The 22,206-nt window shown below is 41.6% G+C and overlaps 1 protein-coding gene across 1 annotated transcript in view; it reads right to left on the reverse strand.

Annotated features, from left to right (window-relative positions):
- Positions 1 to 239: 239 nt before the first annotated feature.
- LOC139712283 (MAM and LDL-receptor class A domain-containing protein 1-like) overlaps positions 240 to 22,206 on the reverse strand; it is a 28,551-nt gene continuing 6,584 nt past the window's right edge. Inside the window, exons 4-19 of the mRNA XM_071624122.1 lie at positions 21,825 to 21,912; positions 20,788 to 20,937; positions 17,238 to 17,509; positions 16,416 to 16,509; positions 15,835 to 16,002; positions 15,061 to 15,326; positions 13,037 to 13,127; positions 11,671 to 11,862; positions 10,833 to 11,104; positions 9,098 to 9,185; positions 7,947 to 8,084; positions 5,332 to 5,594; positions 3,199 to 3,418; positions 2,193 to 2,452; positions 1,125 to 1,212; positions 240 to 499 (exon numbers count right to left, since the gene is read on the reverse strand). Of these exons, the coding sequence (XP_071480223.1) occupies positions 240 to 499; positions 1,125 to 1,212; positions 2,193 to 2,452; positions 3,199 to 3,418; positions 5,332 to 5,594; positions 7,947 to 8,084; positions 9,098 to 9,185; positions 10,833 to 11,104; positions 11,671 to 11,862; positions 13,037 to 13,127; positions 15,061 to 15,326; positions 15,835 to 16,002; positions 16,416 to 16,509; positions 17,238 to 17,509; positions 20,788 to 20,937; positions 21,825 to 21,912 (2,910 nt within the window). The remainder of the gene's footprint in view (positions 500 to 1,124; positions 1,213 to 2,192; positions 2,453 to 3,198; positions 3,419 to 5,331; positions 5,595 to 7,946; positions 8,085 to 9,097; positions 9,186 to 10,832; positions 11,105 to 11,670; positions 11,863 to 13,036; positions 13,128 to 15,060; positions 15,327 to 15,834; positions 16,003 to 16,415; positions 16,510 to 17,237; positions 17,510 to 20,787; positions 20,938 to 21,824; positions 21,913 to 22,206) is intronic.

Here is a 22,206-nt window from a genome sequence, read left to right on the forward strand (position 1 = left end):
TGGTGGACTCAATTTAAGACAGAGCGTTACCAGTAGAAAATTGAATCTAGAGAGCTTTGTAGCTGCTAGGTCTAATTTTGCTTAAAGCAATCAAGCACTTGTTAAAAATTCTTATGGACGTTTACGTCGTTTTTTAAAGTGGTGATTTTAATGATGTATAGTTACATTGACTGGGCCCTTTAAGTCATGTAATATTAGCATTAAAGTTATGTTTTTGTTCGGTTTTATCAAAACACTGCCTATGCCTCGGAGCTTATCTTGGCCGTTGCGTAGTTTGGATTGTCAATGCCGGGCTCCTTGGACATGGACGATACCGGATCGATGTTGCCGCCATTTTTGTACGACATCGCGGCTGGCGGAAAGGCTTCGGCTCTTTGCTTGCGGTAGTGGAGAATGCCCAGGGCGACGAACACGAGTAAGGCTACGCCTACGAGAATGCCGAGGACGATGGCGGCGGTTGTTCCTGAATCAGTCGAGGACCCTTGTTGCCCGCCGGTGACTGATATTGATAAAACAAGAACAAATAAGAAAGCAAAGCACGCGAAACAGAAACAAATAAGAAAGAACACACAAAGGTCTAAGAAAAGAAAACTCTTTGGTTGTATTCATCTCTAACGGTGTGATGACTTTATCAACAATACGATGGGGATAGTAGTAAAGGTCCTGTTTCAATTCAAGTCAATTGAATTTACTGACATACTGCCACGTATTTTTTAAGAAAACTCCCTTCCTCGAATGTTCACAGATGTGCGGTTCACGATTGTCCTATTTATATTTCAAAGAAAAATGAAAACAGGTACTTTGTCACGACATTGTCTGTCAAATGAAAACAGAAATCGTACACACACACACACACACACACATATATATATATATATATATATATATATATATATATATACCTACATTTACACGAGGGAGAGAGAGCTCCAAAGAAAATGAGAATCCGTAATGATGTGCGCCCTATCATTCGTCTAGAAAATCAATCTTACTTCTAGGACGAAGACGTTACAGACGACTGCTAAGACATTCAGCGATTTGTAGCAGAACAAAGCGGCCTGGAATGTGGCTGCCGACTACGCGAGAAATACAGATCATTGTCTAAAAAAGGGTCATACACTTACACTGTCCGCAGTAACCAAAGACGACGTAGACATTGTCGATAGCTGCCATGCCCTTGTTGTCTGTACCAACTGTTGCTTCTAGGACAATCTGGAGGAGAAAATGGAAAATCGGCAATGACTGGATTTCTCGTATTTGAGATGAGGTTGGCTCTTAACATTGATAAAAAGGAGTATCGGCAATGACTGGAATTTGCGTATTTGGTTAACGAGATGAGGTGGGCTCTTAAGATTGATATAACATTGAGATTAATAAAGGTAGCACCAAAATATCCCCATTGACAATTTTTTTTAGTAAGAGGGAACGGGGCAAAAAAAAAAGAGGAGCAAAAGCACAGTGCAGAATTAAAGTTCTCTCTACAAAGTGCAGTTTTAGTTGACAATTTACGAATACCACATCAAGGAGTAAATTTTATTCATGCTCCTTTATCTCTGTTTAAGGTCTACTGCTATATCTTAATGATGGGTTAATACTGCGACTTCAATTAGTATTATTACGTCATGGTGACGAATGCAACTTTTGATTTAACTGCCCACCTCCAGGAGGGCTGCGATATACTGGATAGGGCCTGTGACTGTCAAATATAGACAGGATTTTTTTTACCGACCAAAAAGTGCGCGGGAGCAATACTGGGTAAATGCCAATGGTGTGGTCCTCTGGAAGAGTAGTGCTAACTCTGAACAAATTACCCAGGGCAAATGATGATGATAATGTCCTTTATCATCATAAGATGTGAGATAAATTGAGTCTTCATTGTAATGATCTTGATGTTCGTACAAATAATATTCACGTATGGGCTATTCTTATAGGTTTTAGACAATGCAGGTATACATTTCGTTAACAGGCATCATAACTTGAGGTCTCGAATTTCAGCCTTTGAAATTGAAGAACCTCTTCTTATTCTCATGTTTGTTTGTTTGTTGTTGTTTTTGCGATCGAATAATAAAAAAAAAGTTTGAAGTCGCTCTTTTTTAATTTCTCCCCTCCGCTCAAAATTAAAATTAAAATTGGTGGGGCGGTGGTGGTGGTGGTGGTGGTGTGTGTGTGTGTGTGTTTGTGTGTGCCCTCACCCTGTAATTATTGGCGTGATTATCTGCTGTCAGCGTGTACTCTAACGTGGAGAGCGTTTGCGTCTTTTTAACCGACTTCAGGATGGTCCGTTCCCCGCTGAGACCCTCGGACACGATGTTCAGCTCCATGGCTTCCTCTGCGGCGTAGTTGACAATGAGACAGTGGTCGTTGTATCGAAGTGTCAAGATTGGGGTCTTCAAGATGGCCACAGAGCCGGCGGTCAAATTATTTCCGCTAAAGTACATGAATGATCCAAGACCTGTTGATACAAGCATCCAAAAGACAGAAAGGTTGACACGTATAAAATCATCCGGAATGCAGCCTACGAGTCTGCCGAAAAAGATGGTCCAGAACGGTTCGAAACGATCCCGTATCCATCGTGCGATCAATGGCATGGTATCGTTCTCATTTGCCAAACTTTAGAGCCCGATAAGATTGTTGCCCTCTATAGCCACGGCGGATTCAGGAATTCTGTAAAGGGGAGGCGCCTATACAAAATTAAGGGGGGGGGGGGGTTAAGACTTGTCTCGATGTCCCGTTGTTCAAAATAATTAATGTGTGAACGGACAACTTGCCCAAGGTTTCATCGTGCTCTCGGCGAGAGAGAAGATTATATTCTACTTGAATTTTAGCTGTACGGACAATCAATATACATGTATAGCGCATGTACATTATGCTTTTATTTCAATTTGGCTTTAGAACGATTTTTCTTGCCGTACAGTGATGCTGCATATAGAGGGTAGATGGTATTATCGCACACGCAAACTCTCTCTCTCCCTCACATTTACTCACACACACACACATACACACACATACACACACACACCTTATCTCTCTTTCTATTTGCCAGTGTTTGCATAACTTTACATAATCACTTATCAAGGCATTAAGTCGATATACATTGCGGGGGACAAAATGTGAGGATCATGCATGTTCTTTCATGTTTGCTGAGTATCCCCGTTCGAGGTGCTGCCTACAGAGAGCAATAACCCTGCCAGCCGTTACCTGGCATTTTTACTGGGGGCAATTCGGTGGTCAGCGCATCGAACCACATCCAATCAGCGTCGTCGGTGTCGTCTTGTTCGAAGCTGCAGTCCATGTAGCCGAACTCGAAGTTGCACATGGTTTCCATGGGGTAGCCGCTGCAGGGTCCGGCCATGAGGACGACGTCATCGATTGCGATATCTCCCCGGTAACTGCTGCCCACGGTCGCTTCGAAAGAGATCTGGACACGAGTGATGCCAAAGATAAATGTTTATAGGTATATGATATTGCGCTTTGAAATTTGGCGGGAGATTCGACGGAACTTACCGGGATATTCTTAAATGCTATTCAAAAGTGCTCTTTTATTGTGTACAGATCTGTGTGTGCATCTGAACGAGTACTTAGTACCCTCTGATGCAATTGTGAGTGTGAGTGTGTGTGCGTGTGCGTGTGCAAGTGTGTGGGTCGATGTGTCATTGTGTGTGTGCTTGTGTCATCGAATCGCTTTAAGCCATGCAGCTCCGATGTGAAGAATATGCCATGACACCATTACCTGAAAAGGCTACCTCCAGAGCAAAGAAGATGATTTGTTTTCTTTTTAATTTTCGATGAGATATCTTTAAACAGCATGATTTGATAGCTATGATTTTTGTGAAGAGAAACTTAAGAAACATTATATAATGGCCAGTTTCGGAATTGCACGAGTGTATAATTTCCACGCGCGACCGTCGTATGTTTGTGCGTTGTAATGCTACGATTAATGCGTTTTGCTACTAAATCACGACAATGTCAATAGATCACAAGAAGTTAGTAGCAATGACGATACATTTATAAATGTAGCGTCTTTGCCACTAGTTCGTATGTAAAACAGAAAAATATGTTCAGTACTTCATGACTGAGCATAATGATTTTAATGACCTCTTCTTACAAGATATTGCTGATTTATATATTTATGCTATTGTTACGACTTTGTGAGTGCTTAATGCAAGAATAAAACATATCATTTTCTTTTTTTTACTTCGCGTCAAAAACAAATCCGATCTAGTGAGTATATGGGTGAAGGTCAACGGTGGGTGTGAAGGCGATTACGGTCAGGTGATGCTTTTTGATTTGCATATACTGTCCTGAATAAGTCTATTTCGTGAAAGCACGTTTAACTTCCGGTTAAACTCCATAGAACTATAATTTCACGTCTGATTATGATAAAAGTTTTACAGTTCTGCCTGTTTAATTGTACTCGACTTAACCCTAACTTACCTGGGCTATTCTGTGAGCTTAAAGTCCTGAGAGGGGGGGGGGGGGGGGAGGGCACCCCCATGATCTCAGTCGCGATTCGCGCGTTCGTTACAAAAATTGGCACACACGTTACTCATGATGCAGTCTATAGGGCTGTGTTATCAAATTTCAATAAATCGCTTTATTCTATTTTATATGAATTAATTCTATCAATTTATGCATAAAATTAGAATCTGGCTGGAAATCATTAAATAAAGCCTCCAAACTTCATTTTTTTTTTTTGCTTGAGGACTCTTTGGTGAATTCTGATTTAATCTAGGTCAAAAAAAATTGGTTTCAATTTTAATTTCTTATGCATTTTATTGTTTTTATAATTTCTTATGTATTTCCTTGTTTTGTACTTTTTGGGTTTTTTATTGTTTAAATGGGAATCATTCGCAACACTATTTCAATCATAAGAAACATACAATTAATTGTTTTGAATCACTAAAAGTAAAAATAATAATACAATTACGAATTTCAGATAGAAACCTGATTTGCATTGGTTTTGTACACAAAATCACGTTTTTGAGCAATTTTCAGTCTGATATGCACTTACATAATGTTGCGTAACTTCGAAACCGCGTACCCGGACGTCGCAAATTTGGTCTTAAAAGTTGCGCAAGGCTTCAAGGTAAATTGTCATGAATCGCCATGTGGATGCGTTCTCGCGTTGCGGAGATGTCGCGCGAAGTGTCGAGGGGGGCCATTATGCCCCCCCCCCCCCAGGTGAGTTAGGGTTAAACGTCAATGGAAACAACGGAGCAGGCTTGAAATTTTAAAGTTCGGAAGCAGCCCATTGTTATCCAATGTACTTGTTTCCACAATTATTCCATTCTTGTTGTTGTCATTGATGGCGATGGTTCTTATTGGTCTTACCATGAGGGGTCCATATTTCTTGGGGATATTGACGTTGTACGGATTCCATACGGCCGTCGTGTACCCCGTCAAACGAGCGAGCTCGTTGTCGGGGTAGTAGTCGCCGCTCTCGTACACAACCAGCGTAGCGGTGTCGAGCCCGCTCATGTGGTAGTAGAACTCCATGCAGTAAGTGTCGTTGAAGTAGTTGATGATAGGCGAGTCGATTCGGGCCTTGTCTCCGGGTGAGCGGGGTTGAGAAGTTTCAGCGTACATGTAGAACCCTGAGGTAATTATGGACACACGTTGAAAGGGTGAGGATCCACACGAAATAAGTGATGATGTTGATAACAATTACAATAGTAGCAGCAATCATATAGTTTTGTACCGTGAATACATCTATCAATATTAAGAATGTAGTACTGGCAGCAGTAGTAGAATGATGGTAGCAGTAGTAGTAGTAGTAGTTGTTGTAGTAGTAGTAGTAGCAGCAGCAGTAGTGGTAGTAGCATGCAGTAGCGCGCAACAGCAGTAGTATCGCATGAGTAAAAAGAATGAGAAGAAGAGAAAGAAGAATAAGAAGAATTGGTAGTAGTAGTAGTAGTAGTAGTAGAAGAATCGAGTAGTTATGAAATAATTATCAGTCACGAAATAGTTATCACCTAAAATGGTGTCTGTTTAGACCCCTGGGGGCGTTCCATCAACGAGTTCGTCGGAGGTTTTCACCGACAAATTTGCTATCAGCCAACCAGACACAAGGATTTCAGTAGCTTTTAACAGTTGTCAGTGTAAATCACTGACAAAAAGTTTCATGAAACGGTCCCCAGTTCTCTTGATATGTATAAATTGTGATGGTCTGAGTCAGGATATTTCATTGTTTGTTTTTCAATGTATTTCATGTGAAATATCATGATTTATAAAATGGGTTCAAGAATGTAGCCAATTGGAAGCGCTGAAATGAGTCACGTGTGCGTGCATTAATTCTTATTATATCCCTCATGTAAAGCTTCTTGCCATAGGATTGTACAGAGCACGAACATGGTGTAGTTTTACTAGCTAGCTACGAGCAGCTGGATGCGGTGCAATTGGTTACTAGCCAGCGGGATATAGTACTTTTGGGAATCCACGATTTGCACCCAATCGTGATCGTGTGATCGATATCTACATTTCTCACTTAAGAATGTACGCAGTGCGCGTAGTAGCGATACTTTTGAGCGACAGTCTAGTCTTGTGGCTTGTAGCTAGCTAGCTAGCGCTAAGAGAGCTAGAGCGCGGAGCGCGCGGTGTCCGACAGCATTCAGAAATCTGTGGTGCGATATATGGCGTGGGTGTGTAACGTTAGTGGACGTGTGATCAATGCATTCAGCTCAATTGACAAAGTGACTGCTTCAAGTAACGGCAGAATGATCGCAGGAGGACACCATATCAGGTACGAATTAGGAATAAACTAAAACCGATTTTGAAGATGATCTGGGTAACGAAGCCGCTTTAGGCCTACTTCTAACGTAGTCCTGGACCTCCTCGATCTTTCGGAGTTTTGCACGCTGTAGCGTAGCTCTGTGTAGGAATCAACAACAGCGCAGCGGTGTCGTTCGCTACGCGCTGCACGCACTGCTGCTGCCCTGCTACGGCCTAAACGTTAGATTTATCGTTCACAAAACCTGCACACTTTTCCAAAAGGGAACCGTCATTATTCTAGTAAAATGCTCGAGAGGGATATAAAACAAATATCGACTGCTTTCTTTCGGGCCATGGTAAAACTATTTGACCTCGGTGATGTCTCAACAGTGCCATGTCCCTCGACTTCGTCTCGGGACATAGCACTGTTGAGACATCACCTCGGTGCAAATAGTTTTACCATCTCCCTCTGCAGCAGTCGATATTTGTATACTATATCATGCACGGCCTTGCAAAAAAAGCGTAAAGGCACTGACGTCACAATGTTTACACTAGCAGTGCGCACTTAATCAGTTGTTACAAGTGCGTCGCGCGCTACCATACGCGCTGTCAATCATGTAAACAACTTCTCGTTCGGGCTGCCAGCCGGCCTTTCTTGTGCACAACAATCATGTGGCGTACGTATACGCTTATCAAATACGTACAGTACTTACATGTGCGGGATTTCCGAGTGCGACGTGCGTAAATGTTTGGGACGAACATCCTCGGACGTCTTGACCCACAAAGGTACGTGAAAAAAACGCTGACAAATGCTGTTAGTTTTCGAATTTTCGACCCATTTTATAAAACAAATGATGCACAGGATTATTTCGTGGCGTTAGTGGAGGCGTAGCTCACTCTCGGGTATTTACAATGTAGTGCAACATGCACTCGGCTTCGCCTCGTGCATGTTTCACAATTGTAAATACCCTCGAGAACTATACGCCTACACTAACGCACTCTATCCTGTGCATCATTAATTTTGTATACTATTATGTGTTCAGATGAATATATGTTTGATGTAGAATAATAATTATCCCGGGGGAATTATCAGTAGTGGTAGTTATGGTTGTTGCTCCTGGTATTTTCGTTAGTGTCTAGTAGCTACGGCATCGGAGATTTATTTAAAAAAAAAACACACAAACAATAACAGCAACAGCAACACAACAAGCAAACAAACAAATAAAAGCAAAACTCACCCTGGTCAGTACCCGTCGTATGATCTGCCATCGGCCCTGTTCCGTCCGTACCAGTCGGTCCGGCGTTCCTGAACCATTCAAAGTCGTTATCATCGGACTGAGTGTAGCCACACATATTTGTGTCGAAATCGCAGGTTGCTACAGTTGGTAGATAAATCGTTGGCCCTGAGGCTAGGTGGGGTGGAGTGGGGGGGGGGGGGGAGAAAAAACAAGCTGCATAATCTCAGACATTCCCAATAATATGTCAATATTAATCAATGTACATCTTCATGTTCGTAGAAAACATTCTATTTCCGTCGATATTGGACTTCGAGTGAAGGCACGCTACACAAAATTTATGCTGTTGCAAATCCTGGAACTCAACTGTCGATTTTGCATAGAATATAACTGCTGTATAGCCTAAATCTAAGAATCTAGAGGGCACGGCAGATTGGATAATTGTAAGGTAACGGAGTCACAGATGAGAAATCATAATGGTTCGCGCTATAGCATTATTGCCACTCAGCGTGTCAAGTGTTTATTTGACCTGTACCTGAGTAACAATTGTGTTGATAGTATCAGTAGCATAGTAATAGTTATAGTAATACACTGTAGTAATGATTGCAGTAACAAGTAGTCGTAATAGCAGAAGTAGTAGTAGTCAAGTAGTAGTAGTAGAAGTAGCAGTAATGATAATAATCAATTGATAATAATAATGATAATGTCATCGTTAATACTATCATTCTTTTATCATCATCATCATAAACATAATATCATTATAACTATTCTTAATAAGTTTTTGAGTTTAGTGCGATATAATTTCATATATTTTTCATAAAATGATAGCAAAAAAGTATCACAAAAAGTCATGACAAAGCACTCGTAAATATGGTCTGACAATATACGGGAATGCTATAGATATATAATGATATAAATACTCCATAGACAAAAGTGGAAAATGAAATTAGAAAACGATGAAAAGGCCCGGGGAAAGGCTAAGCGTCAAATCACGAACTTGACACGAAGTTATTGATGTTGGAAAGAAGATAGTTAGTTACACATGTAGTTAGTTAGTTAGTTAGTTAGTTAATTCGTTCGTTTGTTTGTTTGTTTGTTTTTATGCTTTTTTGTTGTTATTTTTCCTGGCATAAAGTTTGTTTGTTTTTTCTTACCAACACACTTGCCGCCTTGGAGGCTAACATCGTCGATGGCTATGTCAGCTCCGTACGATGATGCTCCGACTGTTCCTTCGACGATAATCTAAATAGTTAAGAGTAAAGAGTGAGGGGATACAAAATTCGACTAGATTGGATAGTATTGGCACTAAGCCCAAGAATTCCGCACGGACTTTTGGCAAGCACAACTTTCTTCCGTGAATTAATGTTATTAATCTATTTTAAGATTCAATTCCATCACGAAACGATGATCATAGTTATTTTATCTATATTATCTGATTATTGCAAACTGGACAAAGAGTACTTTGTGTTTGATCAACGAAAATAGGGCAGTTTACTTTAACGGTAAGTAATTCAAGTCTCCAGATTCTGTGTTATTTCATGTTTGCTTGTTTTTGTGTGGGTTTTGTTGTCTTTTTCGTAACAGAGGAAGTCATTATCATTAGTTACGGCTATATGCCCTGGTGTATTCAAGCTGATTTGTTTTCTTATGATTTAATCTTTTTCTTTATCTTTAGCACCCGTCGGGTGTGTGACCTTTATCAGGAAGGACTATTTCAATAAAAAAAAAAAAACAAACATCAAAATTCTACGATCCTGCATGAATTTGTTGATTTAGGAGTACAACTTCCCGTCAAACTGTATTCATGCAGTTTGGCATGGAAGCAAGTAGAGGATGACCGAGTCTTTATTAGCACCGTTTAATTCTTACCAATACAATAAGTGGCTGTAGCTGCCATTGAACGAGAAGGGTTCATAGAGATATTACAAATGGCAATCTCTTGCATGATTACCAACCCGCTTCCACCAGACCCCCATAAAAAAAAAAATGATAAAACGACTGTATGATAAATTACAACGTTTTACATAAACCATGGGCTATTTCTACTAAATCTATACCTCACTTTTAAGTTGAAGGAATAGACATCAAAACAGAGTTAACAAAATAATCTTCCATTGCATTGATGTTGCAGAATAGCTGAATCTAAAAAGCAGCCAAACGCAGTCAGCCGTGGAAAAATAAACAGTATATACTAGCGTTTCGGGTTTACAATTAATTCCACATTGTCTAACTGTATAACGTAAAGACGAATACCTAATGGCCACCTCAAGTGAGCGGAACCCGTCACCTCTTATGACTTTTTGGACAACGCTCTCTTACTTTAATTCATTAAGTCCCAGAAAAAAAAAATGTCATCTTGTCCCCATTAGATTTTCTCTATTGAATTTCACTGCATATCACACATGCGACAAGGATTTTGATGGAGCTGGTTACGTTTATCAAATTTGTACAGACTCAGAAAGAAACATACAAAAATATATACATTACGCTGATATGGAAAAGAAACAGGAACGTAAGCTTTGTACATTGTATTTCATTTAGATAATTTGATCATAAAGCTAGCACAGAAGATTTTTTTTTTTTGTGAAAGTCTTCAACCAAGAGAAACTACGACAGATATGAAAAGCACGCGGCTGACATGAAAGATTAGAATGAGACTAGCAATGAATAGTAAAAATCAAAATAAAACAATACTGCACGAAACGAAAAAATATTGAACATTGACATATATTTTCAGAATCAATATTGTTACTACTGACACTCGACCTGTAATTACGGTAACATAATTATCATCAACCTAATTAGCGTTATCACTTTCATAACCATTGTAGGCATTGTCAGTATTGCATAGTTAGTTGTACGGGGTGTGAATTTCGGCTTCGTACGTACGTTAAAGCTTCGTGTTGACGCTGGTATGTCGAGAAGGCCTTCAAGCCAGGCCTGCCCAATGTTGCCGTACAATTGCACTTGAGGATCAATCGGGATTGTGTTGCCATATTCGACGAGGTAAATATTCAGGAAATTGATGTTGTTGCCGTACATGTAGTACCAGAAATGGAAACAGCGGTCGCTACCTGACGGCGCGACGAGCGCTGACCTGAGTTCCCCTCGGCCGTTCGACGGAAGGTTTTCGTAGGTGTCGATAAGCATATAATATCCATCTACAGCCAGGAGGTGGGGGGGGGGGGGGGGGGGGGAGGAGGGGGAGGAAAGGTTTGATTGAAGGGAGTGGTATGAAAGCTAGAAACGTTTGTCTTAAAGTGTTCACGCGTTCGTTTGCTCACGATAAAAGACATTACGCAGACACAGAAAGATGAGAAGACTAGTAAGTGAACCATTTGCCCCTTGCCATTGATTGAAGAACTTCATTTACTATTGTAAGGCCCTATATTTATGCCATGTTTGATTTTGATATATTCTAATAATGCATTATTTACTTGATGTATATATGATACACACCTTTCCAATTGCATCGAAGTAATGAGGTAATTAATAAATAAACTGAATAGAAGTTAAAAGTAAAAGCATAATTTTGATTTTAGAAGGTAGGCTAGTAATTGGTGCCAATTACTGCCAAATTCCATAGTTTTCAGCGAGAGCGCTGTAGAATACATAGGCCCTACAGTCAAAATTATCATGGGGGATGGGGTTGAAGGACAAAGGGGTTGAAGGACAAAGGTATATTTCAAGACATAATGTCACTTCATCAGAACTTATAATTGCTTACCAGCGGTTCCTGTGGTATGGTCGACTTCGGGGCCGCTGCTGTACTCTGGACTGGGACCTTTAATGCGAGTCCAGTCGAAGTTGTCCCTGTAACCCTGCGACCAGCCGCACAACGCGTTATCGTCATTTTCAAAGTCGCAGGTGATGCTGTTCGTTGTCGGCGGGGTGGTCGTTTCCGGCATGATAGATGGAACTTGATAGGGGTGCAAATGGTGATGATTATGATTATGATGATATCAGTAATGATGATGATGATAATGATGATGATGATGATAATAATGATAATGATAGTAATAATAATAATAATAATAACAATGGTAATAATAATATACAAATACGCACAAACAATCGTCACAAAATGGAGACAAAAAGGATAAGAAATCTAAGAATGCGAATAATCGCTACTGGGAGCATGGCATGCAATGTCGAGACACAAGCCTCTGTACTCCGTAGAAGAGTTATGTGCAGACGCAGGCAACATTGTGCATTCAATTTTCCCTGACCCGCTTTGCTATAGCGTTCGCTACAGGGAACAATCAGCAGGCCGTTAAAAAGAGACTAGTGGAGACATCAGTGAGAGCCAAGAGCCAGTCCCCGGAGCCAGTCCCCGGAGCCAGTCCCCGGAGCCAGTCCCCGGAGCCAGTCCCCGGAGCCAGTCCCCGGAGCCCGTCCCCTGAGCCAGTCATTTCGGAGATCTGGCCGCTATTCTTAACTTTACGCCTTTATGATTACTGAATTTTACTACCCGCGTTTGGTAGCTGTCCGAAGAAGCTCCTGAAAAAAACAAACCCCATAATGATAACCATTACAATGTACTCAATTTAGATTGTCAAAGTGACTAAATGAGTCATACAATGACTTATAGGAGCGGTGCGCAGGTCAGTCTTTCCCGTGGTCATGATAAGATATCACAATCGCATCGCACCCAGCATCGGCTCCCTAGCCTTTCGCTCTCGATTTTCAGTGCTTGCAATAGAGAAAGCTAAGAGAGCATTTGAAAAGGCTGTGCATATCGTACTTAAGAAGTCTGCTTAGAGTACGAGTCGGGATGACAGATTTTTTTCATCATCATACACTAGGTCTTATCTGCCCCGACCGTATGAGAGCAGACTGCTCCCTACGCAGAAGTTTAACTGCAGAGTATAAATATTTTTTCCAGTTATTATTCTTATGCAAAGTATTTGATATGATAAAGATAAATGCGCAACTATTCAAATGTGAATTACGTACATCATAAACTCAAGTACAAGAATAAGATACGTTGGGTAACCCCGAGCTGCTTCGTGCGAAAAGAGAACACACTAACGGCATTGTCATTTCCACTATCCATTAAAGTAGTGTGCTATACTATCTCAATCCACACATACAGGTTGGACACTGTTGACTATGGTACACATCGACGTCATCAATGGCCAAATCGTCACGAGAGTGGATACCGGTCTTTCCTTCGAATATGATCTGTCAAGAAGAGAAGGCGAAAGAGTCAGAGAAGATAAGAACAGATTGATACGATTTTGAGAGAGAAAAGAATGAAAACATATATTATTCAAGACAAGGAGCGCAAGAGAGGGAGATATGGATGCACATTAAGTCATTTCTAAACGGCTTCTCTCATGAGGGACAGAACCAATACACCATTCTCCAAGTATGATGTTAACATTATATACAGTGGAAGTGATTGTGATTATCTAAATGTTTACATCATGCTAATTTAAAGCATTCACAGGTAAAATCAACACAGAAAACTGTTAGTCGACATCACTTGAAGTAGATTATCACATAAAAAGAATCCAAACTCGTATCTTAATTTAAGTATCACTCGCTTTCGATGCGTGCTCTGGACATGTAAAGCTCGAATCCACATCATTGTAAGATGACTGTAATTAATATATCGAGTAGAATGAGAACAAAAGAAGGAACAGAAAGTAGGTTCATAATGATTTCAAATCATAATCGAATGTTTCAGGTGAGTAGAGCGATAAGACGTTTGGCGAGGTGGGCTCTCTATTGTGGAATGGAGTCCAACTCGTGACGCACACTATAGGTCACAGTTGCTACAAGGAAAGGGATGTAATAAGTGGATCCTTACTTCCTTATCTCCTCTATGACTGAATTGTGATTGCTCTGTTGGTTTCAAAAGCATCTGTGTCTTGCGTTCGTAGGAGCTTCCAAAAGAGCTCTGTTGTAAGCAGTTGCTTCCTGGCAAGGGTTCACCGTGAAGTGACGTTCTTAAGGTTTGCTCTTGTAGAGTGTCTTTGTATCTCTTGGGGGTCTTCCCTGAACGTGGTGCCCCTGTTTCAACTTTTCGTAAAGTAGCATCTTTGGAATCATGTCGTCTCCCATATGAACAATACGTCTTGTCCATCTCAGATGGCACGTGATGATCAAGCAATCGATGCTGGGGAGGCCACACTGTTCCAGAACCCGGAGGTTGTACGCTCTGTCCGGTCACTCTGTCCTGTCCACTCTGTCCACGCTATCCTGATGTTGCAATTACGTCCTCCACAGACATCGCTGGGATGGTGAAATTGTTCCAGCAGCTTGAGCAGGGGGATTTGCCGGCGATAAGTGGTCCACATCTCTCAACAATAGAGCAGTCCTCTCAGGACCAAGGCTCTGTGCACGTCGACTTGGTGGAGAGAAGGATGCCGTGGACTTGCTAGAGTCTCTTTGTCAGTCGGTCAACGGCGCCGCGCTAGCCTTTCCAGTGCGCTACATCACCTCAGCATCCAGGGATCCGCTATATGTAACGATGCTATCCACGTAGCCGAACTATTTTCACAATATTAATCTCTGGGTTGTTGATGATAGGAGGAGGCTGTGTTGCGTTGGTAGCCTGTGGTGGTGAGGGCTAAAAAATGGCTCAAGTTTTTCCACGACTGCTCGGCAGCCCGAACCGTTTGCAGGCAGCTGCAAAGCGATCGATCAGTAAAGAACTGATCGCTTCTTTCCATGACGACTTGGGAGCCGGCTAGAGACAAAGAGAATGGCCACGCCTCTGATCTATTCGAGACGAGCAATGGAATAAAACAAATTGTTGTGTTCTTGCCCCGACCTGAAATAATTCTCTCTCCCGTTTGCTGCGATGTTGCTCGACGTCTTCGGCGATCGCAACAGGGATGTGTACATCCAGTTCTTCGCTGATGAAAAACTTGTCGATTACCTGCGAAGTCTTTAGGCCCAAACAAAACGGTTGGAGGCCTCCCACGAAGACATGTTTTTATATAGACTGAGGATTTCAAGCATGTTTTGAATTTATGAATTAGTGATAGTATTTTGAACACTGGCATTTCTTCTATCTCCCCCCCCCCCCATCTCTACCTCTCTCTTCGTCTCTTCTTCTGATGGGGCATGGTCGAGATAATGACAAAATGAATGCCAAACGCCTTACCTGGCATGGGGTAGACTCTGTAGGGATATTGACCCGGCTTTGTACCCATCTATCCCCCCAGTTTCCCTCGTAATAAACCAAGAGGTCTTCATCTGTGATCGAGGTCGGGTTCGACACGCAATAGACGTTGAGGCGCTGCTCGTCATTGCCGTAGCTGTGGAACCAGAACTGCAGACAGGAATGACTGGTTTGCTGCCCTACGGACGGTGAGATCATACGGGCTGTCCTCCGATGTCCCACATCGCCGTAGAGGAAAAGGTAAAAACCTGCGGCACAAATATCGTGGTAGTGGAGGGGGGGGGGGTGAGGGAAGAAGAAGAGCGGGAGAGGACATGGACAGACAGGCATAAAAAAAGTGCATGAATGAAATAAATAAATATATTCATGCATAGAAGACGTGGCGTATTTAAGAACTTACAGAAAATTTCCAATCGAGACCTTATCGTCGCCAATACGTCGAACCCTTCAATGTTTATACATTCTGGGTAAAATGTTTGCGTCTTCTTCTTCACTTTTTTTTCGGCAAACAATGATTTTACCTACGAATACAATTAATCACAACATACCGATAAAATCATAGTAAGTGATGGATAAACATACAGATTAGTATGCAATTATTCCTGCTTGTATACATCATGTGCGTGCGTCTATGATTAAAACAACACTGAACGATTGCACAGTTGTCAATGCATGCAAAAACAAAAGCAATACATTAGAGGTATAATTATATCCTACTCCTCCATGAATCCCTGCAAGCTTTTGTCGTTTCCTTACCAAACTCAGAGTTGGTGGTATGGTCGACCAGGGGACCAAAGTCGACATACTGGTTGGCGCGATTTTGCCAGAGCCAGTCGGCGTCATCAGTATCGTCCTGTGTGTAGGCGCAGATGTCGATCTCTTCAAAGTCGCATGTACCCTGTAGATCGCCTGGGGGCGGCTTATCTGCACGGATTGTTGAAAGGAACATTCATTCCGGTAGAATGTTTTCATTATAAAATAGGCCTATCATGCATCGCAGAACTTACAGGTAGGTGGAGGGGTAACTTAACATTAGCAAAAAAAAGAAAGACTAGTTCTAAATCTGAAAATATACAATTCCAACAAGACTATCACTGACAAAAACGATGAAAAAGCAGCGTGAAGAGCGTCAAGTGCATGTGAAAGCAGATCTGCACAACAATGTTATTATTGCGTGTACATGACGTCACAGTTTCATCTGATGCAACATTTGGATATCATTTCAATGTGACTTTTATTCTTATAGAGCAGACCTACCGAATGATGACAGAAAGAGAAATAGAAACTCAATTCTCCCTCTGAAGTTTAATAGAAGAACGACTCTCCATGTCACTTACGATTGCCGGGACACTGCTCTCCTCGAGACACAGTGATGTCATCCAGAGCAATATCTCCGTCATAACTCGCACCTCGAATGCCCCGAAACAAGACCTGATGAAGCATGGACAAGGTCAAGTCAGATCATTAGCTTTTCTCTACTTTGCTGTTTAGTCTAAGGCGACCTCAGGGTCATAATAAATCATGATTGACGGCGGTGCGTTTCTTACATCGGACAAATTATGTCTCCTTACACAGAAAAGTCAAATGAGACTGAGCAAACGTTTTGCCGACTGTTGCGAGGAATCTACTGGATAAGAGGTGCGAAAGGAGACTCTTACCTAAAAATACGATCCCTATCGCCGGCACTTTTCATTCAATCATGTATGATTAATTGTTGACCGGGTTTACAAGTTTAATAGAATATTATTAGAAAAAGAAAACACCCCGTAGCCTGGGGATACCATTGGCCCGACTCGGATATATTAGACAATCCCCATAACAAATTGTGTGCGGCCATTATCTGTCTCTATGGAAGTATAGACATAACTGAAGAATCCCGACTGCACATGGGGTAGACCGTTACCAACAAGTGCACGCTTTGATGCATATACATGTATTCGCAGACCGGTGCTATTCGTGGTTTCCGAAAGTACCCCAGTGGGCAGCGAATGAACCTGATCACCCATGATTCCCTATACGCTACCGGGTATTTAACTAAACGGTACCTCTGACAAGAATCCTAAATAGAAAAGTGAAGAAAAATTCCTGCTTATCACGGAGAAAATAATAACTGAGGGTCAAGATCGCACTGAATGTGCGCACATGAGATGAATACTCACCACAAAGTCCATGTCTATCGTCACGTCAACTTCCGCTCCCCTCCACCTGTCACCACGATTGCCCGTCATTGACCACACAGGGTCGCCAAGGTCTGTCTCTGAGGAGGCGCGCATGTACACCTCAAGAGTGCCGATGGTGTCGCCGTACATGTGGTAGAAGAAGACGAGGCAAGCGGCAGTGTTCGTGTCGTACGTACCCGCCATGACCGGTGATGTCATGTCCGCGGTGTGTCCTACACTCATGTAGGATGCCTCTATGTACATGTAATAACCTGCGGGGAAGCAAAATCCGTTAAAATGTCTATGTTGATGAAGCAATATCAACGATTATGATGAATGGGTTAAAGAGAGAGAGAGAAACTCACAAAGTTACAAAAATGACAATAATAATAATGAAATGGAAAAACACAGTCTCAAATTCAATCTGTTGTTATTATATAGTATAGTGGTGTTCACCGTTCATGAGGCCTTGCTTCTACAAACCAACGCGGAAACTACCTTTCCAGAGTCTCAAGAAAAAGAAAAGTTCCTGAAGATACTCAGATGGAGTCCATTAGAATCTTCTATAGAGAGCGGCCGCAACGTCCTTTTGCAGTTCCCTTTCTACGACAAGATAGGACTGCAGGAAAAGAAGTTACACCATGAGAAAGAACAGGGGATTCACTTTCAAGGAATCCCTCTCTTCGAAAGTTCCCTTCTGGGACAGGATTTTCACTGACAATGACCGAAAGCGGACAAATTAGTAAGTAGGACATTCTCCTGACTTCGAAGACACTTTACTCGTGCAAACTTAGCTCCCGACGCAAATCGAGTGCTTGACGAAAGCGGATAGATGAGGTGTAGTTCTGACAGACGAGACAAACTGAATGTCACCAAGGATTTCAAGTGAAGTGTGGATCAAATCGCTGCTGAACCATCTACCTGTTGTTTATTGTAAGCTGAAAGGAAGCAGGAGTACAAGGACACGTGAGAGAGGGAAGTCTTCAGCAGCACAGTTTGCGACAATGTCACCGATAGAAGGGATTGGTGAATCCTCGATAACGGGTTTTGCAGAAATGAATTTTGTTTAATTCTTACATTAATAATGAATGGTATGTAGATTACCCGTGATTTCACCATTTTCTGAGCTCCGGATAAAGCACATAAAAAGCTGCAAGAATTACTGAATCAATTTATCCAAGAGAGGTATTCGACTCTATCAACAAGGACGGCGTTCTTTCTAAATCGTTTTTTCTTCCAAGGATTGGCTCCCCACCCAAATTATTAAACGTGATTAAGTTTTCAAGAGACGTCATAAATGAGAGAGTGATAAAATAACATCAACAACCCTCCAGAACACCAGGAAGGATTCAAGTTTAGCATTTCGATCTGCGCAGTAGGCCTGTTGAAACATGGCTACGAACAAAAGAGGCGTCTAGCTGCACATTGCATAACCGGTTCTCAATGTGGTTGTTCAGATTTAACACACTTAACGAATCCTCGATCCATCAGGATCAACATTATTCTAAGAAAGAATTGCCTATTGCAGAATGTTTAACTCCGCAAACTTTCGGAGAACTCTGAGAGCAACCCATCCGATTGTCTAGCATAGAGTCAAGTTCAGAGAAAGCATTTCTGTAATAGGTATCGCTAAGGATCAGGAACCAGAATTCTGCCGCTGTTCGGTGTTACGTCAATGTCTTCCTCAAAGGCAATATCCTAAGTAGCTGATGAACGGTTTCACATGACTTGCCTTTAGAGGGATTTTGGACCGACTATCTGCCTGCGACAAAGACCATTACCCCGGCAAGGAACGCCAATAAAGCTGCGTTTACACCATATGTTCCCGGCGGCCACGGCAGCCCCATTTGCCCGAAACGTAGTGCACCGTGGGTAGATGAGACATTCTCCTCCCCACTCCCCCCTTCGCATTCTAGTCTTGTTCGTTCCTGCCCCGTCGAACATTATTCTAGTTATCAGACGCTGTTCTCACAGCGTCTGGTCAGGCTGGACTATCAATATTTTCCGTCGCGCCCCGCTACGAACCGCCTCCAAGTTTTGTTACGGCCTATTACGTGTCGTCGTGATTCGTTGCGTTCGTCCCGTTTTATCACGGCATACAACATTTCTCATTAGCACCGGGACTGCCGTAGTAAATTTTTTGACAGTTTTAAAAATCTGACACGCCATCCACGGCAATTACGGCATGTCACGTTTGCCTATCCCGTCTCACCGCGTTGTTTCACGTCCATCCCGTTTTGTCCACGGTGGCCTGAAACGTTGCTGGTGTGGTTGCATGGTGTGAACGCAGCATAACCTCTATCGACATGTGTTATGTACAATATTGTGTCTAAACGCAAAGGAGTGGGGGCATTTTTCTTTATAGAGAACCACCCCTTTGGCGTCGACATCGTTAAGAGGATGTATATAGGGTGGGGCAAGCATTATACGCCTTACAACTCAGATAGACAAAATGATAGACAGATAGGCAAAATGAAGATACAGAACGTTATTAAACCATACTGTTCTGAGACACAGGCTACGTGCATCAAAGAGAAGACCAACACATTTTATATCAATGAGCAACTGAAGCAATTGACATTTTTACGGCAAAGTGCAACGTTGAATCATGGTCCCCATGGTTGATCTATCTTATACTTTGGCTATTTGAAACGTAGTGGCCCGAAATAAAAGGAAATATGAAATTTTATGTTGAACGTTAGCTGCCTGATCGGGCCACGAAAAAAGGAATCACGTTTTAGGAAATTTGGTGACCAGACATCTTTGATTTTGAGTGGCTTCGAGCCACGTGGCCACCGCTTACGTCGAACCCTGTGTATTTATATGTGTATGTATAAATCGTTCTTGTGTATAGCATAGGACTAAATGAATTATACCGTATGTACCCCCCCCAAAAAAAAAAAAAAGAAAGAAAGAAAATACAATGGGACCCTCCGCAACGATAACTTCAAAAATAGTAAAGTAATCCATATACAATTTCAGGATATAAAAGTATAACTTATTGCCCACATCTTACTAAAACTCCATCCGATTTGCTTCAGTGGTCAAAGAGAAATGAGGATCTTTGTAGAGCATGTCTGGAATCCCTCAAGTTCTGCCCTTTGTGTTCACACATTAGCCCTTTTTACACTTGTGTTTCCTCACCCTGTATACTTTCTCTGACCCAGGACTATCGTTAGTCCCGTACCAATTTTTTCAGCTTTTTACACTCGCTGCTCCAAGAGCATCCAAGTGCTAAACTCGAAAGAAACAGACTCAACAGACCCAACAACTACCCACATTTCTCTGTGACCACTTAATCAAATTGAATTGGGGGTTTCTGCAAAATACATGTAATATGTTATATTCTTAGACCCTAATACCATTCAGACAGTCAAAATGATATTGAAAGTTATTAACGCAGAAATCCGATTGTATTTTTTTTTTTTTTGGGGGGGGGGGGGGGGGGAGGGGGGCATACTGTATAGGTGCCTGTATAAATTTTGTATCAATTGCCTGTGTGGAGCTGGGCGTCCAGATGATGGATTTAAGGTTGATCAATATGTCTTACCGTCTGCTGTGCCTGTGGTGTGGTCGATGGATGGACCGGTGTACGTACTCGACGTCGAGCCCTTACCCCTGTACCAATTTTGGTTGTCCCCCGGCGCCAATGTCTGCACGAAGTTACACTCGTCACTCTCGAATGTGCAGTTGAAATCAACTGAATACGTGGAGTAAGTGAGAGTTATTGTATGTGAAGACTTCATCGAATATAAAACACATACATGAACACAACGTACATATCAACATTTCAGTATATGTATGTATATATATATATATATATATATATATATATTATATTATATATATATATATGTGTGTGTGTGACGAAAGGAAAACTTGCAGTATAGACCATGTATAGACCATAGCAGAAACCATGTATTAAGCGCGGTAAAAATGCTAATTATTATTATTATTATTATTATCATTATTATAGACGTTGCAGTAATGTTCAGTCTTGCCTTTATTCCCCGAGCTTTCGGATATATATATATATATATATATATATATATACATCTGTATATAAACTTATGTGTTTTTACATTAACACATATACAGTATACGTAAAGTACGATGCTAATCCTAATTCAAGTTCAACTAGTTCAACTTTACTAGAAAGCGCATAATCAAACGAGAAGGAAAGTCAGTTACGAGTTTCATTACAACGGGTAGTTCACTATATTAACAAATGCCTAATCCTTTATCGTATCGGAATTCAATATCATTGAACAAGCCAAACAAGATCAAAAACAAAAAGTTTAGTATCAACATTCCTCGTAGGAAATGAAGTAATAACTCCAACGTAAACAATAACGACAGAAATGGCAACACCAATCAAAAACTCATAATTTGTAATACTAATGTAATTTTCTGTTTTTTTTGTGCTGATACGTTACGAAACAAAACGCGATAAAAACAAACATACTTCCAGTATAATACGGACAAATAAAGAATAAAGACAGGACCTCAAAATGGCACAAGTTGTTGCAATTGTTGTGCTCAGTTAGGCGTGATATTTTTCGTTTACTTTCGGAGTGTTTGACTTACAGAATGGACATTCTCCATCAGAGACTGTGACGTCATCCAAGGCAAAGTATGTCTTTTGTGCAGTACCTGCTACGGCTTCAAAGACCACCTGGGTGTGTGTGGGGAGAGAGATTCATACGGGGTCATCTCACGAGTCCGACACTTACAAGTCATACGGCCCATAAGCTCGACACTACGCAAATAAGGTCCATGAGACCGACACTGGGGGAAAAAGGGCCCGTGAGACCGACTCTGCGTACATGAAGCCCAGTGATGTAACGAGTGTCAGACATGTCAGACTCGTCAGCCTTGTTTGCCAAGTTTCGGACTTATGGGCCTTATTTGCCTAGTGTGGAGCTCATGTGTGCTGTATGACTCAAGACTCCTGGGCTGTGACTCATGG

Source organism: Diadema antillarum, unplaced genomic scaffold, assembly GCF_040938485.1.
Source record: "Diadema antillarum isolate AM-2024a unplaced genomic scaffold, OU_Dant_1.0 seq00001786_RagTag, whole genome shotgun sequence".
Lineage (NCBI taxonomy): Eukaryota > Metazoa > Echinodermata > Echinoidea > Diadematoida > Diadematidae > Diadema > Diadema antillarum.